This window comes from Fusarium pseudograminearum, chromosome 1 (assembly GCF_000303195.2).
Source record: "Fusarium pseudograminearum CS3096 chromosome 1, whole genome shotgun sequence".
In the NCBI taxonomy this organism is placed as follows: Eukaryota; Fungi; Ascomycota; class Sordariomycetes; order Hypocreales; family Nectriaceae; genus Fusarium; species Fusarium pseudograminearum.
This window is the reverse complement of record NC_031951.1, coordinates 8,401,250-8,416,262: the sequence shown is the minus strand read 5'-3', so window position 1 is coordinate 8,416,262 and position 15,013 is coordinate 8,401,250. Positions and strand designations below refer to the sequence as shown.

The window sequence follows — 15,013 nt, the reverse complement described above, 5'->3', positions numbered from 1 at the left end:
AAGTGAGAAAGTGTTTATTTAAAAATGAATATTCGTATGTCGAAATGTAAAGATATATCTGCCACAATTCAGAAACTTCTTCAACGGCGCTAGCCGTCCACTTGATGAGGCTAAACTGCCCATCAAGGTCCTCACCTTAAACTGACCCACTCCCACCTGCTCTGCAGCTAAACTCCTCGGAAACAGAGAGATTGTGATATCGCGCCTCGTGTCTTAAGTCGTACTCACATTTGGCCATTGTGGACCATGACATGCCTGCCAAGGAATGTGGTAGTTGCCGAGTTCCATGGCCTTGGGATGAGGATGTCTATCTACTTGCTTAATAGCAGGCCACCAAGGAAAAGACATCATAAGATATATATTGCTGAAGACGTTGGTGTATGTCACCTATAGCTTTGAAGAAGAGATTGTTTAGTTATCAGATCACACACTACCTACCTAGTTCGAGTAAGTGATTAACAATAATACTTCCTTCACTGATGGATAGACTGGTGGTGGTTTGACGCACAAGTACAAGGATCCTTAAGCCTCAACGCCCACTATTGCTTTTGATGACACCTCCATGATATTCGTTTAAACTCCCTGGTCCTGGATAGCAAACCCACTCTCCATTGTTAAATCTTCCCCTCCCACGTCTAACTAGGCCTCGAATAATTCTGGCCGACGCATCCCATCCCCCGGCACCTCGCTTCCGTCCTTTGAGCAAAGCTGGGTCCTGCCCTGTGCTGTGCTGTGCAAGGCTAGAGGCAAAAGCTGCGTAAAAGCCCCGAGACCTTCTTCTTGCCCACTTTCTAAAAGAACAGTCGGTGCCCATCAAGGTTCGTCGCGACATTTCTGGCTCGATTTTCACGTCGAGGGATTTCTGTTGTTGACTGATAAAAAAGGAGATATAAACTCGCTGTCTCCGGCAGCAAAAAACATTTCAGCAGCAATTTGTTAGTACCTAGTAGTTCGCGTCTTGGCGATTTGATCTCTTCCGAATCATACAGCGCGATTACCCTTGGTTGCTTCCTTTTTAGGGAACAAGGCATCGAGATAATCCTTGGCTGCACAGCTTTACATCTTGGCATTTGACGACATCGCTTTCGACTACTACCCTTACCTTACCTTGCCTCACCTCACCTAACGGACCGCAATCTAGCCTACCTATTACCTACTGACCCGCGCATCTTTTCTGGGTCGTGCGCATATCTCGTACATAAGGCTGTTCTCTTCACCTTATCCTCTACATACCACTCTTTCTCTCGACATCTTTCGCTCGACAAAATGGCCGACGCAGCAGAGTGCAATGGCGAGGCCGTCGATCTCGGCCGTAGAGGTCTCCGAATCGGCGCAATTTTTATCATCATGGCTTCCTCGCTCATTGGCGCAATCTTGCCCATTTTCCTGGCGCGCCAGAAGACGATCCCCGTACCCAAGTTCACCTTTTTCATTTGCAAGTTTGTCGGTACCGGTGTTATTATAGCGACAGCTTTTATGCATCTTCTGGTCCCGGCTGTTGAGAACTTGGGCGACGAATGTCTCGCCGATCGCCTGGGTGGCTACGACTGGGCCGAGGCCATCGCCCTCATGACCGTCATTGTCATGTTCTTTGTCGAAATGCTCGCCGCCCGTCTCAGCAACGCCGATATGGAGCACAACCACTCCGACGAGTTCGACCCTGCCATGGAAGTCATTGCCAAGAAGCAACCCAGCACTGACATCGAGACCGGAGACCGTAGGGCATCCGGCTACGCCCCTGGAGGTGATGAGCACCTTGCCCATGGGCGCGAGCACAAGGAGGGCGATGCGCAGGGCGGACTTGCTGGCCAGCTTCTCGCCATCTTCATTCTTGAGTTCGGAGTCGTGTTCCACAGCATCTTCATCGGTCTCACCCTCGGCACCATTGCCTCTGATGAGCTTACGGTTCTTCTGATCGTCCTTGTCTTTCACCAGATGTTTGAGGGTCTCGGTCTTGGTTCGCGCCTGGCTGTTGCTCCTTGGCCCAGTAACCGACAGTGGATGCCGTACCTGCTCGGGCTCATCTTCGCTCTGTCGACTCCCATTGGCATTGCTGCTGGCATAGGAGCTAAGCCTAACAATGCCAGCGACCAGAAGCTTATCAACGGAATTTTCGACGCCATCAGTGCTGGTATTCTCATGTACACTGGTCTGGTTGAGCTCCTCGCTCACGAGTTCATGTTCAACCCTTACATGCGCAAGGCTCCCATCAAGATCCTGTTGCTGGCCTTTGCTTGCGTCTCATTTGGTGTTGCTGTTATGGCTATTCTCGCCAAATGGGCATAAAGTAATCAGAGTAGAAGATAATGTGGTGAAAATGGTCTTTTCTCATGTGGAGTTGGATCGGAACATGATGGTCTTTTTTTCGCATTACGCTAGACGGATAGAATTGATACCTGGACTGTTTATGGTTATTTTTACTATTAATGAAAGCCTTTTTCTCTCTCACTTGAGTTTTTGCAAAATGATGCGATTGCTTCGAGATTTGCATTGTTGCTTGTCCATCGTCTGTCGTAACGCGAAGAGCGAATGGACGACCGAGTGATGGCTTATTCAGTACATGCATGAAGTCGTCAAGAACTAGTAAAGTAGTACAGACATAAAACAGGTGATATGCATATGCAGTACCACCAGTCGTTTATACGGACATTTCCTAATTTGGTTGCATGTCTTTTTGTGATATTCCCGGACCAGGATCCACCTTGATCTACAGTGCCAACCTCCGAAAATACAGTACAGCGGGACTGTGCCAAAATATGGGGCTAGGGCCTTAAAACCCTACGACGAAAAAAATGAACACCAAATCTAGCAAATTGACCTTCGAGCTCAACCATCGCGACGCTTCGACAACCTCATCCAACGACTAATCTCCCTTCACCCACCCAACCACCAATCAATACCGCAAAAATGGCCGGCGGAGTTACCGTTCGCGATGTCGATGTAGGTACTCCCTAAAAAATTACACAGGAAACGAAGGAATCGATTATTCCTGGACAAAAAATACACCCCGATCTCTACTCGACGACTTGGCAACACAATTTCCACGAGAACCGCTTGCCCCCCGCGATGGCGTTGGCTCAGCGCCGAAATATTACATATTAATACTGAAAACGCTGTGTCGGCTGCTATGAGCTGTAGGGCTGGGTACAAATGGGATTGAGGAGCAGGCGCGAGGGAGTCGAAAGACTTCTGACGACGGAATCATGCTAATGGGTTTTGTGACTGCAGGCGCAGAAGTTCATCACTGCCTACTCTGCTTTCTTGAAGCGTCAGGGCAAGCTTCCCATCCCTGGTAAGAATTCTCATTAATCCAACCCAACAAGATCAATGCTGATTGACTTCTCAGGTTGGGTCGACACTGTCAAGACTGGTCCTGCCAAGGAGCTCCCTCCCCAGGACATTGACTGGTTCTACGTCCGCGCTGCCTCTATCGCCCGCCACGTCTACCTCCGCAAGACTGTCGGTGTTGGCCGTCTCCGCAAGGTCCACGGTACGGCCAAGAACCGCGGCAGCCGTCCCTCCAAGCACGTCGATGCCTCCGGCTCCGTCGACCGAAAGGTCATGCAGTCTCTTGAGAAGATCGGTGTCCTTGAGCAGGACGAGGAGAAGGGTGGCCGCCGCATCACCCAGGCCGGTCAGCGTGATTTGGACCGTATCGCCCAGACCACCGCTGAGGCCGAGGAGGAGGAGGATGACGAGTAAATTTAGTCCTCAATCAAATTAACTCCAAAAAAGTCTGGCGGTTCTTTACCCGGTCAATGGTAGCAATGGCAATGGATTTGGGCGTTGGGTCATAGATTTTGTCATGTATGAATGAGATTCCCCTGACTCTGGGTCATTCGGTTTGGTCAAATTGCACCCGTCCAACTTGTCGTTCATCCTATGGTCGATTCGTTTTTGCGTGAATGTGCTTCTCTTTGTATGTGCTCCTGTGAATCTATCTACCCAGGCAGCTGCCTGCTTGAACCTGAAACGTGAATGGAGTGCCTCTTTGCCTCTGTCCATGAACATTGCTCCTCCCCTTTCATGAGATCTCGTTGATCTCGCCTTGAGCACCACCCGCCTATCTCGGGGCAACTCATCGTGGGCGTCAGCACTTTTTCTTTCCGAGCATAGTATTCTGTTTCATTTCTATTTCCTGCTAGGATGACGAAGATCTCCCTGGCTTCTTTATCTTGAGCTGTGGATACGTTGTTGAACTTGGAGAAAGTGAGGCTATCGCGATGGCCGAGTGCCTCTGAATGAGTTTCTTCCAAGCAACTAGCCCCCTTTGGTTTTAAGACATACGCCTACGGCTGTTGTTACTATTTTAACTGTACGTGCTTCACGGTCGGGCCATTTCTTGACATTGTTAGCTATGAGCGTGGTGTTGAGAGCCCCCCTGGGGTATTCTCCTGTGAAACCCCCTACGCCGGAAGTGAGAGTATTTATCGGCACTAGAAGAGCGAGAAAACGATTCTGAATCACGATGCTCTCGGTGATTCGTTTCCTGATCTAAGCTTATCATCTAAAGCGGAGTGAGCTGCAAGTGCACCCCAACTCCAACCCCTTTCTCATCTTATTCAAGAAACTCGCACTAAACTCACTATTAGATACCGCTCTTCATTACCAAACATGCCTTTCGTTACAAACATACCCTCGGCAAGCATTCACAGCTCCGAGGAAGTGGCAGAGGTGCTTCCGACGTTTGTGTCGACTATAAGCAAAACATCACCTCTCATCTTCTTCTACCACATAATCGACCCTGAAACAACGACGCTTACCATCCAGGTGCTTGGAGCTAATATCTCCTTCCAATTCAGCCACCGGAGAGCAAAGACTATCCTTAGTCGATCTAAGATAACACGACAGTTGGAGAACAAAACGGTAGGCTTTATCGCCGTCGCGACACCTCAGTCACAGCGCATTGTTTTAGCTTCTGCCGAGTCAGGCCATGGCTTCGGAAAGTTTGGCGATGTTCTAGATAGAAAGAAAGGCGTGCTTCCGAACAGTGTTTGGACGAGACGAGTTGTGGCCATGGGTAAGACCCTTGGCATGAAGATGAGCAGGCCTTTTGACAACCCCCATCGTAGGGGCACGAATACCGATGGCATATTTCTCGGATCCCATGTCGAAGTCAAACTCGCGGTTCATGGAATCTGCGTGCTCCTCAAGATCTTCGGAATCACCAAAGACTTGGACAACATCACGATGGAACACTTGCACAAGCTTCGTCTTGTTCGCTGGGAGGATGGCACTCGCCCTGTCTTCGAAGTGTACTTCTCCCGAAAACACTGCATGCCATGCCAGTCGTTGGTGAGAAAGTTGTCAGAAGCTACTGGTATAACCATCAGATTGCTGTGGAGGGATCGACTTGTCAAGAAAGAGTATGTTGTTCGTGACTTGCACAAAAACGCCCGGCGTCGAGGCCAAGTTGAAACCCAGCCAGTACGTGACCCGCAAGACTACGACTTTGGCGATACCCTCCCCGACGACTCAGACATAGAAGTCATATCTGACGATGAGGATATGAGAGACGTCGACCACATCGACCTGACTGGCATACGATCCACGTCACCAGCTGGCATCTCAGCAGAGATCGACGACCTTCTTGACGGCCTCGCCTATCGAGTAGGCCAGATGGAAGAGTGTCCAGAAGGAGCGACAGCCGCTATTGTCGGGTTCGCCAGAACCATGAGTGCTCACAACAGAAGCAAGAGACTGGCCAGGGACGTCAACGTCAGCAAACCTCTTCCCGCGACGCCGGTGATAGAAGCACCAATCGACGTACTCGAAAGCGGAGAACGGCAGCGAAACACATTTCCCCGGGCGCAGAGGACTCTTTTTCGCCGGTCGCGTGAGCTTGGGGGTACTCGAGCGAGGAGTGCTTCGCCTTGCAGAATTAGGCGAGAACCAGTTCGAGACCGTTCTCCTAGGCGGTACAATTTGACGAGTCCGGAAAACTGCTCAGCGAGAATCTTTGGGCGAACTCAAGCCAGTTCGAAGCTTTGAGCAATGCTCTTGGAACGACTGAGGAGCATACAGAGACAAACCCTCTTACTAATGACGCATATGAGAATGACAGAGAGTGATGTTGATGGGATGTTGCGAAAAGCCCGTGAAGCTTCACGTTTTTGGATGGCCAATGCCAACTCAACATGTCATGAAGTCGGAATCGGCAACTCCAAGGGACCAACTAGGATGATATCCCGGAGAGCTCTGGGCTAGGAAAAAGGCCAAATGTACAGCAGATACCAGGGGTTGACATGTATCAACGGGTTCGTTATCAAACATTATCTTAATTTGGAGAACATTCGCTATCAATTCTTTATGCTCATATCCCACTGTAACCGTATCCTTTATTGCCTCTATCCAGTCCTTGTACCCCTCTTCAAATATTTATATCATTTCACATTACTTCAATTCTCTTGCAATATCTTCCGAAATCCGTCCGCCATTGCTCCGACGACAACGTCCACATTAGGTGCTTCGGGCCCTTCCTCAGCCTCCTCCTTTGCCGCCTTGAGCGTTTGCTCCCTCCCCTCTTCCGTGCCTTCGACACCGATCTTGCCCATGGTGATGGCATTCTTGACATCCTTTCCGTGGCGGACTGGTCCCTTGGGTGTGGCCGGTGTGATGGGCGTGGCTTCGAGAAGACTCTGCCAGCGCGAAAGATACATGCCTGGACCTGACATGTTGCCAGGTTCCGAGTCGTCAGAGTCGATGAGGCGTTGGAGACGGCAGAGGGAAAGAGCCTCGACTTGTGCAAGGTATGCAGCATGGTTATCCAAAGCGTTCAGTACATCCTTCTGGGACTTCTTAGGGATAGACTGGAACAGCTTGTTGAGCTTTTCATCCATGACACTCATGTTTGCCGTACCATTCCTCGTCTTTCCCGAATCTTCACCCTTGGCCACGCTCACAGGATTCCGCTCTTGACGGAACTTGAGAACAGCATCTTGGGTCCAATTCTTCATCTCCTTCCAGACATCAGGGCACGATTTCGCAAATGCGTGGACCCACCTGTACATGAGCTCTCGGTTTCTCATGAACAGGCCAACATAGTCATCGACAGTTGGCAAGCTGCCAGACTCGTTTGGTTTGCTAGTCTTTATAAACTCGTCGATGAACAGTTGTGCCGACTCCATATGCTCGCGAAGATCTATTTGCGAATGCACGGTGCGGATCATGGGCTCATATGCCGCGAATAAATCCTTGATTGTTGCAGTGAATAGATCGGGTGGCTGGCGACAGAAGGCTGTCGTTATGCCCTCGCGGTCACGGACCGAGAGAAGGGCGGAGTAATACTCAAGACACTGTGCGTGCTTCTGATCATCGAGTTGAGTCGCCAGTGTCGGGTTAGATCCATTAAAAATAGCCGTGATGATGGACTGGGCGTGCTCCTCGCTGGCATTTCTGACAGTTTTGTGCTCATCACGACTCATAGCAACGTATTGACGAATCGCCTCAAGCATCTCATCGCTGGGCCGGTCCTTGGCTTTTTCGACCTTGTCCGCGCTCTTGCGGAACTCTCCAGCGTCCCACGACAACACCAGAGAAATAATTCGCTGCAACAGGTTCATACCATCATCAGCGTTGGCAGTCAGGCCGATCCAGTTAGTGACGCTGGTAACGCTCAGCTTAGCAAGGAGTAGGCGCATCATGCCGTTGATCATACCAGCGGCATTGCCCATCCGTAGCGTCTGCTTGATCATCTTGTAGGGGATGAGGCCGTGGATGTTCTCGAGCAGCTTTAGGAGATATCGGCCTTCAGGGGAGAGGACGAAGATGTGGTGTATGAAAGTGGCAAGACTGTGATTTTGGTTAGCTGAAGAGGAAGGGAACTGGTAGGGTATGACATACTGGATGATGGCGTACTCTGCCGCAGCACCGATGACAGGAGAATGACTCTCGACATCGGGAGTTTTGCTAAAATGATCAAACATTTCATCTGCCAGAGTTCCATAGACCAGCCCCTCGACAACATCGTCCCAAGCCTTGACTAGATCCGTCGCCTTGGTGCGATCGTACTCAACCTTGCTGCCGTCCTTCTTATCCAAAGACTTGTCTGAAGGATGCGTTCGCTTGACACCGCCCAGAACTCCTCGACTGACCATCTCAAGCAAACCGCTTGAACCCGTGGCCAACACCTTTCTCGTTCCCACGGCGCCCTTGTCGTAGCTCTCGGACAGCTCTGCTTCTCCCAGTCGTGTCAATAAGCCCTGCACTCGAACAGACCAAAATTCTCGTGGTAAATCTTTGATACCAGGAAGCTTCAGGATGAACCTCTTTAGCATCGCCTGGAGAATAGGTGCGGTAGAGGGCTGGTTGTCATCGTCATTTTTGCTGCTGGTTGGCTCTTTCGTGTCCTTTCCATCTTTACCCTTGGGCGTTCCAGGTCTTGAGTTTGAGGGAGTTCCAGCCCAGCTTCTCCATCCCGTACTTGATGGGGCGCTCTGTGTAGTCTGTGGCTCAACTAGTTTTCTTGCAAAAGGATAGCCGTAGCCTGTGATTGCTTCTGGAGACTTGAAACCTTGAATTTCGGTGTAGGTCTCGTAATGTGTGAGAATGTCAAATAGAGCGTGCACCTGTTCGGGTGCTAGATTTACAGACGTCATGGTGTACGCTGTTTTATGAGAGAAATTATAGAGAAAAGTAAAGATGAGAAAGAGGAAGAAAATGAAATCCAGAAGAATAAAGAAAATGGTTTTGGCGGTGATAACAAAATGTTTGTTATGACTTGTGCTGGCAGTGATTATGACAAGTCCTGGTAGGTAAATGCCAGTGATTATTTAGGTAGGTATCGCGGGCTGCATTTACCTACCCAACTTGGTAAGTATCCAACGTTGAATGAATGCTTTCTCCAAGGGCCAAGGGCCAAGGGCGAGATGCATGGAACCTCTTCTTTCTATGGTGACGTCGTCTTGAATACGTCACTAAACCTTTTTTGTACTAACCCCACTTCTAACCACAGACAACAACTCTAAGCCAAACTACTGCTGTATCAACAATTAATTATCGCTACACCCTCACTCTGTATAACAATGACACTTACAAACAAATACATCCCAGTAAATCACAGCTCAAGGTTCAGTCAAGATTAATCAGGTAAAGGGGTCAATTTCAACTATCAAATAATCGTGTATACCCTCAAACAAAGGAGAAACGGCCGTTATTTCACTAATTAATAAACCTGTAGTTTTCTTAACCAAGCACAGTCTTGTGCTTTATCCGCCAGTCGTTGCTCCCAGTGTGGTATCAAAAACAAAAGAGAATAAAGACAACTCAAGTGCATGAGCATGGGTATAAACATCAACAATCCTCCGCAATTATTTTCCTGTGCCTAGTTGACATCTTCGTCACAAGGATCCTAAACAGTGTTCATGGTCTGACCAGCCATAGGGACCTGTCCCGTGGGGAGCTGGCCGTTGTTGACTCCGCTACCAGCAAGGTGCTTGCTGTTAACACCGCCGTTCAAGCCATCACCGTGGCCGACGTGGTAGCCGTTGCCGTTCATGGCACCGTTGCCAGTGTGCTGGTGTCCGTTGCCAGCAGGGTAGAAGTCGTAATCAGCATTGGTCTCCTTAGGGCCAAGGTTGGATACGGGGTGAGCCTTGCGCTGGATCTTGGGAGCAGCAGGGATGTCGGTGCTCTTCTTAGCAGAGCCGATGGAGAAGACAGGGCTCTCCCACTTGTCGCCCCTGCGGGCAAGCTCCTTGTACTCAGTAGCCTTGGTGCTGATGCCGCCGGGAAGGTCGATGTTGGGGAAGATGCTATCCTCCTTTGTCATAGCAATGTTGGCCTTCTTGTCGGAAGCGACCTCCTGGGCCTTCTGCTTCTTCTGCGTGAACTGCTTCTGAGCCGCAGTGTAGTAGCGGTTGTAGATGTTGGGAGCGTTCTCAGGGTTGTTCTTGGCCTCAGCAGTGGCGCGCTCGGCCTCCTGCTTGACCTGGTAGCAAAGCTGGTCAAGCTTGTTGCACTGGTCCTTGATGGCCTTCTCAACAGCCTTCTGCAGAGGGGCTCTAATGACCTTGAGCATAATGGGCTTCAGAATAGAGAAGAGCAACTTGTGGTTGGACTTCTTGACCTTGATCTGAATCTTGGCAAAGTCAACGTCGACCTTCTCAACCTTGAAGTAGTTCTGGCGGTCCTTCTTCTCAGCGGTGGAGACCTTCATCTTAAAGGAGAAGCCGTCGCCGGGAAGGACGATGTCAGCAACACCAGTGTCGGTGAGAGAGGGGAAGCCTTGCTTGCGCTTGACGTGGAAGCTGACGTCGCGAAGGTCCATCTGGATGCCAGCGACCTTGACCTCCATGGTCTGGTGGTTCTTGTTGGCAATCTTCTTGCGGCCCCAGCGGAAGTAGTGCTCGCTGGAAACCTCGAGGACGTTGGGAGCGAAGTTGTCACTCTCAAGGACAAGGTTCTCGATGATGGCATCGAACTGAGAATCAGTGTACTCGATTCGAGGAATGGGAACATAGGCAATGTTCTCCAGAGCAGCGGGAATGATAACATCCCTCAAGTCCTTGAGCAGATGGGGCTTGAAGACAGGCTTGCCATCCTGATCGTTGCCAAGATCCTTGAAAAGCTTTGTGAGAGACTCAGCAAAGGCGTGGTTCTGAGGGTCTTGGTCGAACTGGTCAGCAAGGAACTTGATCTCGTCAACAATGCGGTCGGTGTGGCCGCGGTACTTGTTGCGGAGGAGGTAACGACCCTGGTCGTAGAGCTGATCCCACTCGCGAGTGGACTGGTCCTCAAGGATGTAGCCCTGCTGGAGGAGGCATCGCCGGATGTAAGAGTCCATTGCCTTGAACCAATCCTTGAGCTCACGGTCGTTATCGGCATCGCGGTAGATTTGGCCAATAGCCTCCCAGAGGTCCTCAGTCGAGGTGCCGTTGGCGAATCGCTCAATGATAGTACGGAGATCGCGCTCAGCGGCACCGAGACCACCGCGGGCGCCCTTAGCAGTTTCGGTGGATCCCTGACCAACGGTACGGCCGTGGCGGCTGTAGGTCTCAGCCAAGCGGAGAAGAGTCTGAATAGCCTGGGAGTAGTCCTCGTGCTGCTGGCACTCAAGAATCATCTTCTTGAGGCGCCAGATAGTCTGGTCCTTGCGCTCCTGGGGCATCTTCTTGTTGAAGTAGTCATGGGCCTTGCGGCGGTACTCTTCGTTGCGCTGGAGAATGTTCTCCTTGGTCTCAGGGTCGACCTTGTTGTCGAGCTTCTGCTCGGCAACCTGCTTGGCAGCACTCTTACCTGCCTGGGGGTCGGCCTGGCGAGCGGCGTCGCGAGCGGCATCAGTGGGTGCGCCGGATGCGGTCTGAGGATGGACACCCTGGTTGTGAATCTCTTGCTCGTTGGGCTGGAGGTTGCCCTGCTGGTCTTGCTGAAGAGGCTGCTGCTGTCCTGGGGCGGCAGAGTTGACTCCAGAGGCGGCGATGTCCTTCGCATCCTGCTTGGGGTTTCCACTGTAGATGCCCTTGGCCTGTTGCTTGAAATTCTCCTTGGAGAAATCGGGGGCCTCATGCCAGACGTTATCCTGAGCTGGCTCATCGAGCTGTTGGAGCTTCTCCTGGGAGGGGCGAACACGGGCAGCGGCGTTGGTAGCAGCGTCACCGGCCATGTCGCGGAAAAGAACGGTAGCATCAGAGAGAAGCTTTCGGAATTGGCCGTTGGTGATGAGGAGCTGGCCGAGGGTCCTCAAACCCTCAAGAGCCTGGTCACCGTCCTGCTTGGCAGCATCCTTGCTGACAGGAGCGTTGGGTGTGTTGACACTCTTGGGGTCGAACTGGGTGGTTTGGTAGACGAAGTCCTGGATCAAGTTGCCCTCGTTCTTGGAAAGCAGAAGGTACTTGGCTTGCTTGATAGCGTTGGCGGCATCCTTGACCAACTGCTGACCTTCAGTGGACAGCTTCTCGTGGTTACCAGAGAGGGCGCGAGATGCGAGGAAACTGCTTAGGGCGACATCGATTTGATCGTTCTGGAAGCATCGCGCGTTAGCTTGTGATGATTACCAGCGTGCTGAGATGGGAATACTCACTGAAGGAACCTTGCCGTTCTGGAAAGCAGAGATGATGCCGTAAATCTGGAGCTTGCGGTTGACATCGGCTTCCTTGGTCTGGACGTTTGTAGGTTTGTTGACGTTTGCACCGGTAGACATGATAGGCAACGGTGTATGGGGTATCTCGTTATTAAGTCGTTATGCCACCGAAAAGTATGACGTTTAGCTGATGACTCTAGAAAAGAAGAGGTGAGATGAGACGAGAGATGATGCAAGAGCCGATGATGTTATTATGAGAGGACTTGTTTAGACGTGGCGTTTCGTAACAACGTAGGTAGGTGATGAGAAAAAAAGGGAAAAGCTGTTTGTTGTTTGGTATCCTAGGGGATGGGTATCACAAAGCAGTTGGGTATTGTTATTAGGTATTGGACGGGAGATGAAATGAGACGGGGAAGGAAGACCTGATGTAAGGCAGGAGAGAGGCTGGATATGATATACTTTTTGCTCGGGAGACTTCCCGTGACAGGCAGGAACGGAGGGAACAATTAAGTAATGCAATGCAATGCAATTGGGGGGAGACGGGGTTAGCCAAGCCAAGGTTCCATTGCCATTACCTTGAGTTACACGTTTTTTTCTGGCTGGATCCGGGCAAGAATTGGTGGTTGGAAAGGGAGTGACGTTGACGTTTGCTAAGGGCGAGACGGTGATCGAGGACGTCATCGGGCCATCAACAGGCCAAGCACAGCGCCAACGCTACCTCCTACATGTGCTAGAGTACCTAGTAGCTATCGGTTTCAATGGGCAAGGCACCCAAACGCACTGGGCACATGGACTGCTCCGGGGGGAAGAAGCATTGGCATCCATTGGCATTGGCACTGGTATCCATTGAATCACTACCGTGCCTAGGTAGGTACTAGTAGTATTTGTTTGTGCTGGGTTTGCTGGCAGCCACCCCTGCTTGGCTATGACAATAGATCCGGAGTGAACACTACGGCTAGCAAGGGTATATTGCTAATCTTGACAGGGGTCGGACGGATCATCATGCTATGTACTGCGATCCATCCTCCCATCCATCACAGTGATCGGGAAAAAAGGACGAAGAAATACTGCTAGTCCAGACAAGGGCAACAGCTGAAGATAATCAGGGTTACATCTTTCCATCCCGATGAAGCACTTTGATCCCCAATTAGAGATGGTTTCATAGCGCCAGGGGGAGAACTTGAGATATCCCTTGTTGTCATGATATCTTGGCGACGATCAGGGCTGGCTGGATCGTATATGATATGAAATGAAATGAAAGCCGTTGACAACTACAAGCCACAGTTTTGTTCACTGCTACTGTCGGTATATTGTCCATTGCATTCATTCATTCACAGTCAAAATGAGCCCATATAAAGCAGGTTGTCAAGGCAAACCCCCATCAACTGTTGCAACATTGTCTCACTGACCCCCTGTCTAGCTGGTTCGCTGGATGTGAAAGCTAGGTGAGACCAGTCAACAGAGAAGAGAGAAGCAGTTTTTCTTTCACTGCTTCGCTGCCAAGGATTGATTAGTGGTACAGGTCTAACCTGACCCTGTGCATCCTTTCACCCTGACATCTTTGTGTTTGTTGGTGAATCGACGATAATGGGATTTTGACATGATGGACATTGAATCAATCCTTCGAGGTTAATTTCTGACTTATTCCCGATATCTTCATCCCGGATCTACCAAAGTGGGCTCTCGCTTCGGCGCATTGAAAACAATGATCTACGTGCGTCATGATACATAATGGTCTCGTTACCTTGCAGAGCTGATGTGATGTGATGTGATGCTATACCCAAGCAAGGACTGCCGATGAGCCTCCGATAATCTCTTCTTGGAGTCGACAAAAAACAAGGATAGCACGGTCTTGGCTGGAATGAAATTGGAGACCGCCCAGAAAGGTGGGAGCTCTAATTACTGAGTCGACAGCACTAAAGACTAGAGCTCTCCCCAGGTCTCCACTGAATTAAAGAAAATAGACCAGACCAGGCCAGGCCATCATGGATTCCTGGTGGGAGCTCATGAGAGAAATCGTCATAGCTTAATTCCCTGGCCCAATGACGCGTAATGGTCTGGCCCAATTCGACGGCTTTGTTTTGATCTCATTTGTAGACTCGTAACTGATGCTTGTCCTGATTTTCTTATAGGTGCTCTTGGTGCTGTGCTGGGCTGTGCTGGGCTGTAGCCTGTACATCATACAGGGAGCGGAAAAGAGGTCCATCAATTAATCTGCCGCGCGTGGGCTGATCGATCGTGTCAAAGCTCTCGTTAGCTCGACATTAAAGTGAGCGATCCATGACGTCACATCGCCGACAACCAAAAAGAAGCAATACCGACGTCAGTTTCACTTTTCCTTTCCTTGTCCTTGTCCTTGTCACTGTCACTGTCACTGTCTAGGGTGGGTTCCAAAATGGGCATCAGGATGTCATGAATTAGGAAATTCTATTGAGGAAGATGGTGTCGAGGATGCTATCATATTTGGATACAAATGTAATAAGATGTTTGAAGTCCCGTCTTGTCTCTTTCCTTGACTCCTATGTTGACTGTGCTGTCGAGGCAATTCCCGAGTACATAAACATGTGAGAGGACTGAGCCTGATATTGAATCCCAATCTGAGACTGAGACGTCGATGGCTAATGAGTTATGAGTTTTGTAACCGAGGGTGACGTCTTGACTGTGTCTCGTCAGTACCTACTGGACTAGCTTTGAGCCACTGAACGCATCAGCACACCCCTTCTCATGATTCCATCCACACAAAGACGAACCTGTCTCTTATTCTTCTTCTAGTGCGGACTGTCACTTGTTCCTGATTGAATCTTTGCAAAAAAAAAAGAGAAAAGAGCATGCGATTTTGAACACTCTGAAATTGAAATGGGCATTATTCTAGATGATCTCTCCTCGCTTTAACCTTTCACTGGGTGCTCGCGTGTTCGGTTAACTGGGCTGATCGTTGCCCAGTCGAGCTGCATTCGAGCCACAACACAACGTGCTCAGGTGCACAAGCGTAGC

The 15,013-nt window shown here is 50.2% G+C and overlaps 6 protein-coding genes across 6 annotated transcripts, besides 1 other annotated feature; 4 read left to right on the top strand and 2 right to left on the bottom strand.

Annotated features, from left to right (window-relative positions):
- Positions 1-1,266: 1,266 nt before the first annotated feature.
- FPSE_08713 (uncharacterized protein) lies at positions 1,267-2,286 on the top strand (the record flags this gene model as incomplete). Its single annotated transcript, XM_009261831.1, has 1 exon — positions 1,267-2,286. One exon carries the CDS (start codon positions 1,267-1,269, stop codon positions 2,284-2,286), a length of 1,020 nt encoding a protein of 339 aa, XP_009260106.1.
- A 621-nt stretch (positions 2,287-2,907) lies between these two features.
- FPSE_08712 (uncharacterized protein) lies at positions 2,908-3,702 on the top strand (the record flags this gene model as incomplete). The annotated part of the gene is made up of 3 exons (XM_009261830.1): positions 2,908-2,940; positions 3,229-3,292; positions 3,347-3,702. 3 exons carry the CDS (start codon positions 2,908-2,910, stop codon positions 3,700-3,702), a joined length of 453 nt encoding a protein of 150 aa, XP_009260105.1.
- Positions 3,703-4,614: 912 nt separating this feature from the next.
- Positions 4,615-5,991, top strand: FPSE_08711 (uncharacterized protein; the record flags this gene model as incomplete). Its single annotated transcript, XM_009261829.1, has 1 exon — positions 4,615-5,991. The coding sequence occupies one exon, from the start codon at positions 4,615-4,617 to the stop codon at positions 5,989-5,991; it is 1,377 nt and encodes a 458-aa protein (XP_009260104.1).
- A 407-nt stretch (positions 5,992-6,398) lies between these two features.
- On the bottom strand, positions 6,399-8,597 carry FPSE_08710 (uncharacterized protein; the record flags this gene model as incomplete). The annotated part of the gene is made up of 2 exons (XM_009261828.1): positions 6,399-7,791; positions 7,843-8,597. The coding sequence occupies 2 exons, from the start codon at positions 8,595-8,597 to the stop codon at positions 6,399-6,401; spliced, it is 2,148 nt and encodes a 715-aa protein (XP_009260103.1).
- Positions 8,598-8,705: 108 nt separating this feature from the next.
- On the top strand, positions 8,706-9,083 carry FPSE_08709 (uncharacterized protein; the record flags this gene model as incomplete). Its single annotated transcript, XM_009261827.1, has 3 exons — positions 8,706-8,749; positions 8,780-8,811; positions 9,052-9,083. The coding sequence occupies 3 exons, from the start codon at positions 8,706-8,708 to the stop codon at positions 9,081-9,083; spliced, it is 108 nt and encodes a 35-aa protein (XP_009260102.1).
- A 266-nt stretch (positions 9,084-9,349) lies between these two features.
- On the bottom strand, positions 9,350-12,139 carry FPSE_08708 (uncharacterized protein; the record flags this gene model as incomplete). Its single annotated transcript, XM_009261826.1, has 2 exons — positions 9,350-11,959; positions 12,020-12,139. The coding sequence occupies 2 exons, from the start codon at positions 12,137-12,139 to the stop codon at positions 9,350-9,352; spliced, it is 2,730 nt and encodes a 909-aa protein (XP_009260101.1).
- A 1,634-nt stretch (positions 12,140-13,773) lies between these two features.
- Positions 13,774-13,793: a microsatellite.
- Positions 13,794-15,013: the final 1,220 nt, after the last annotated feature.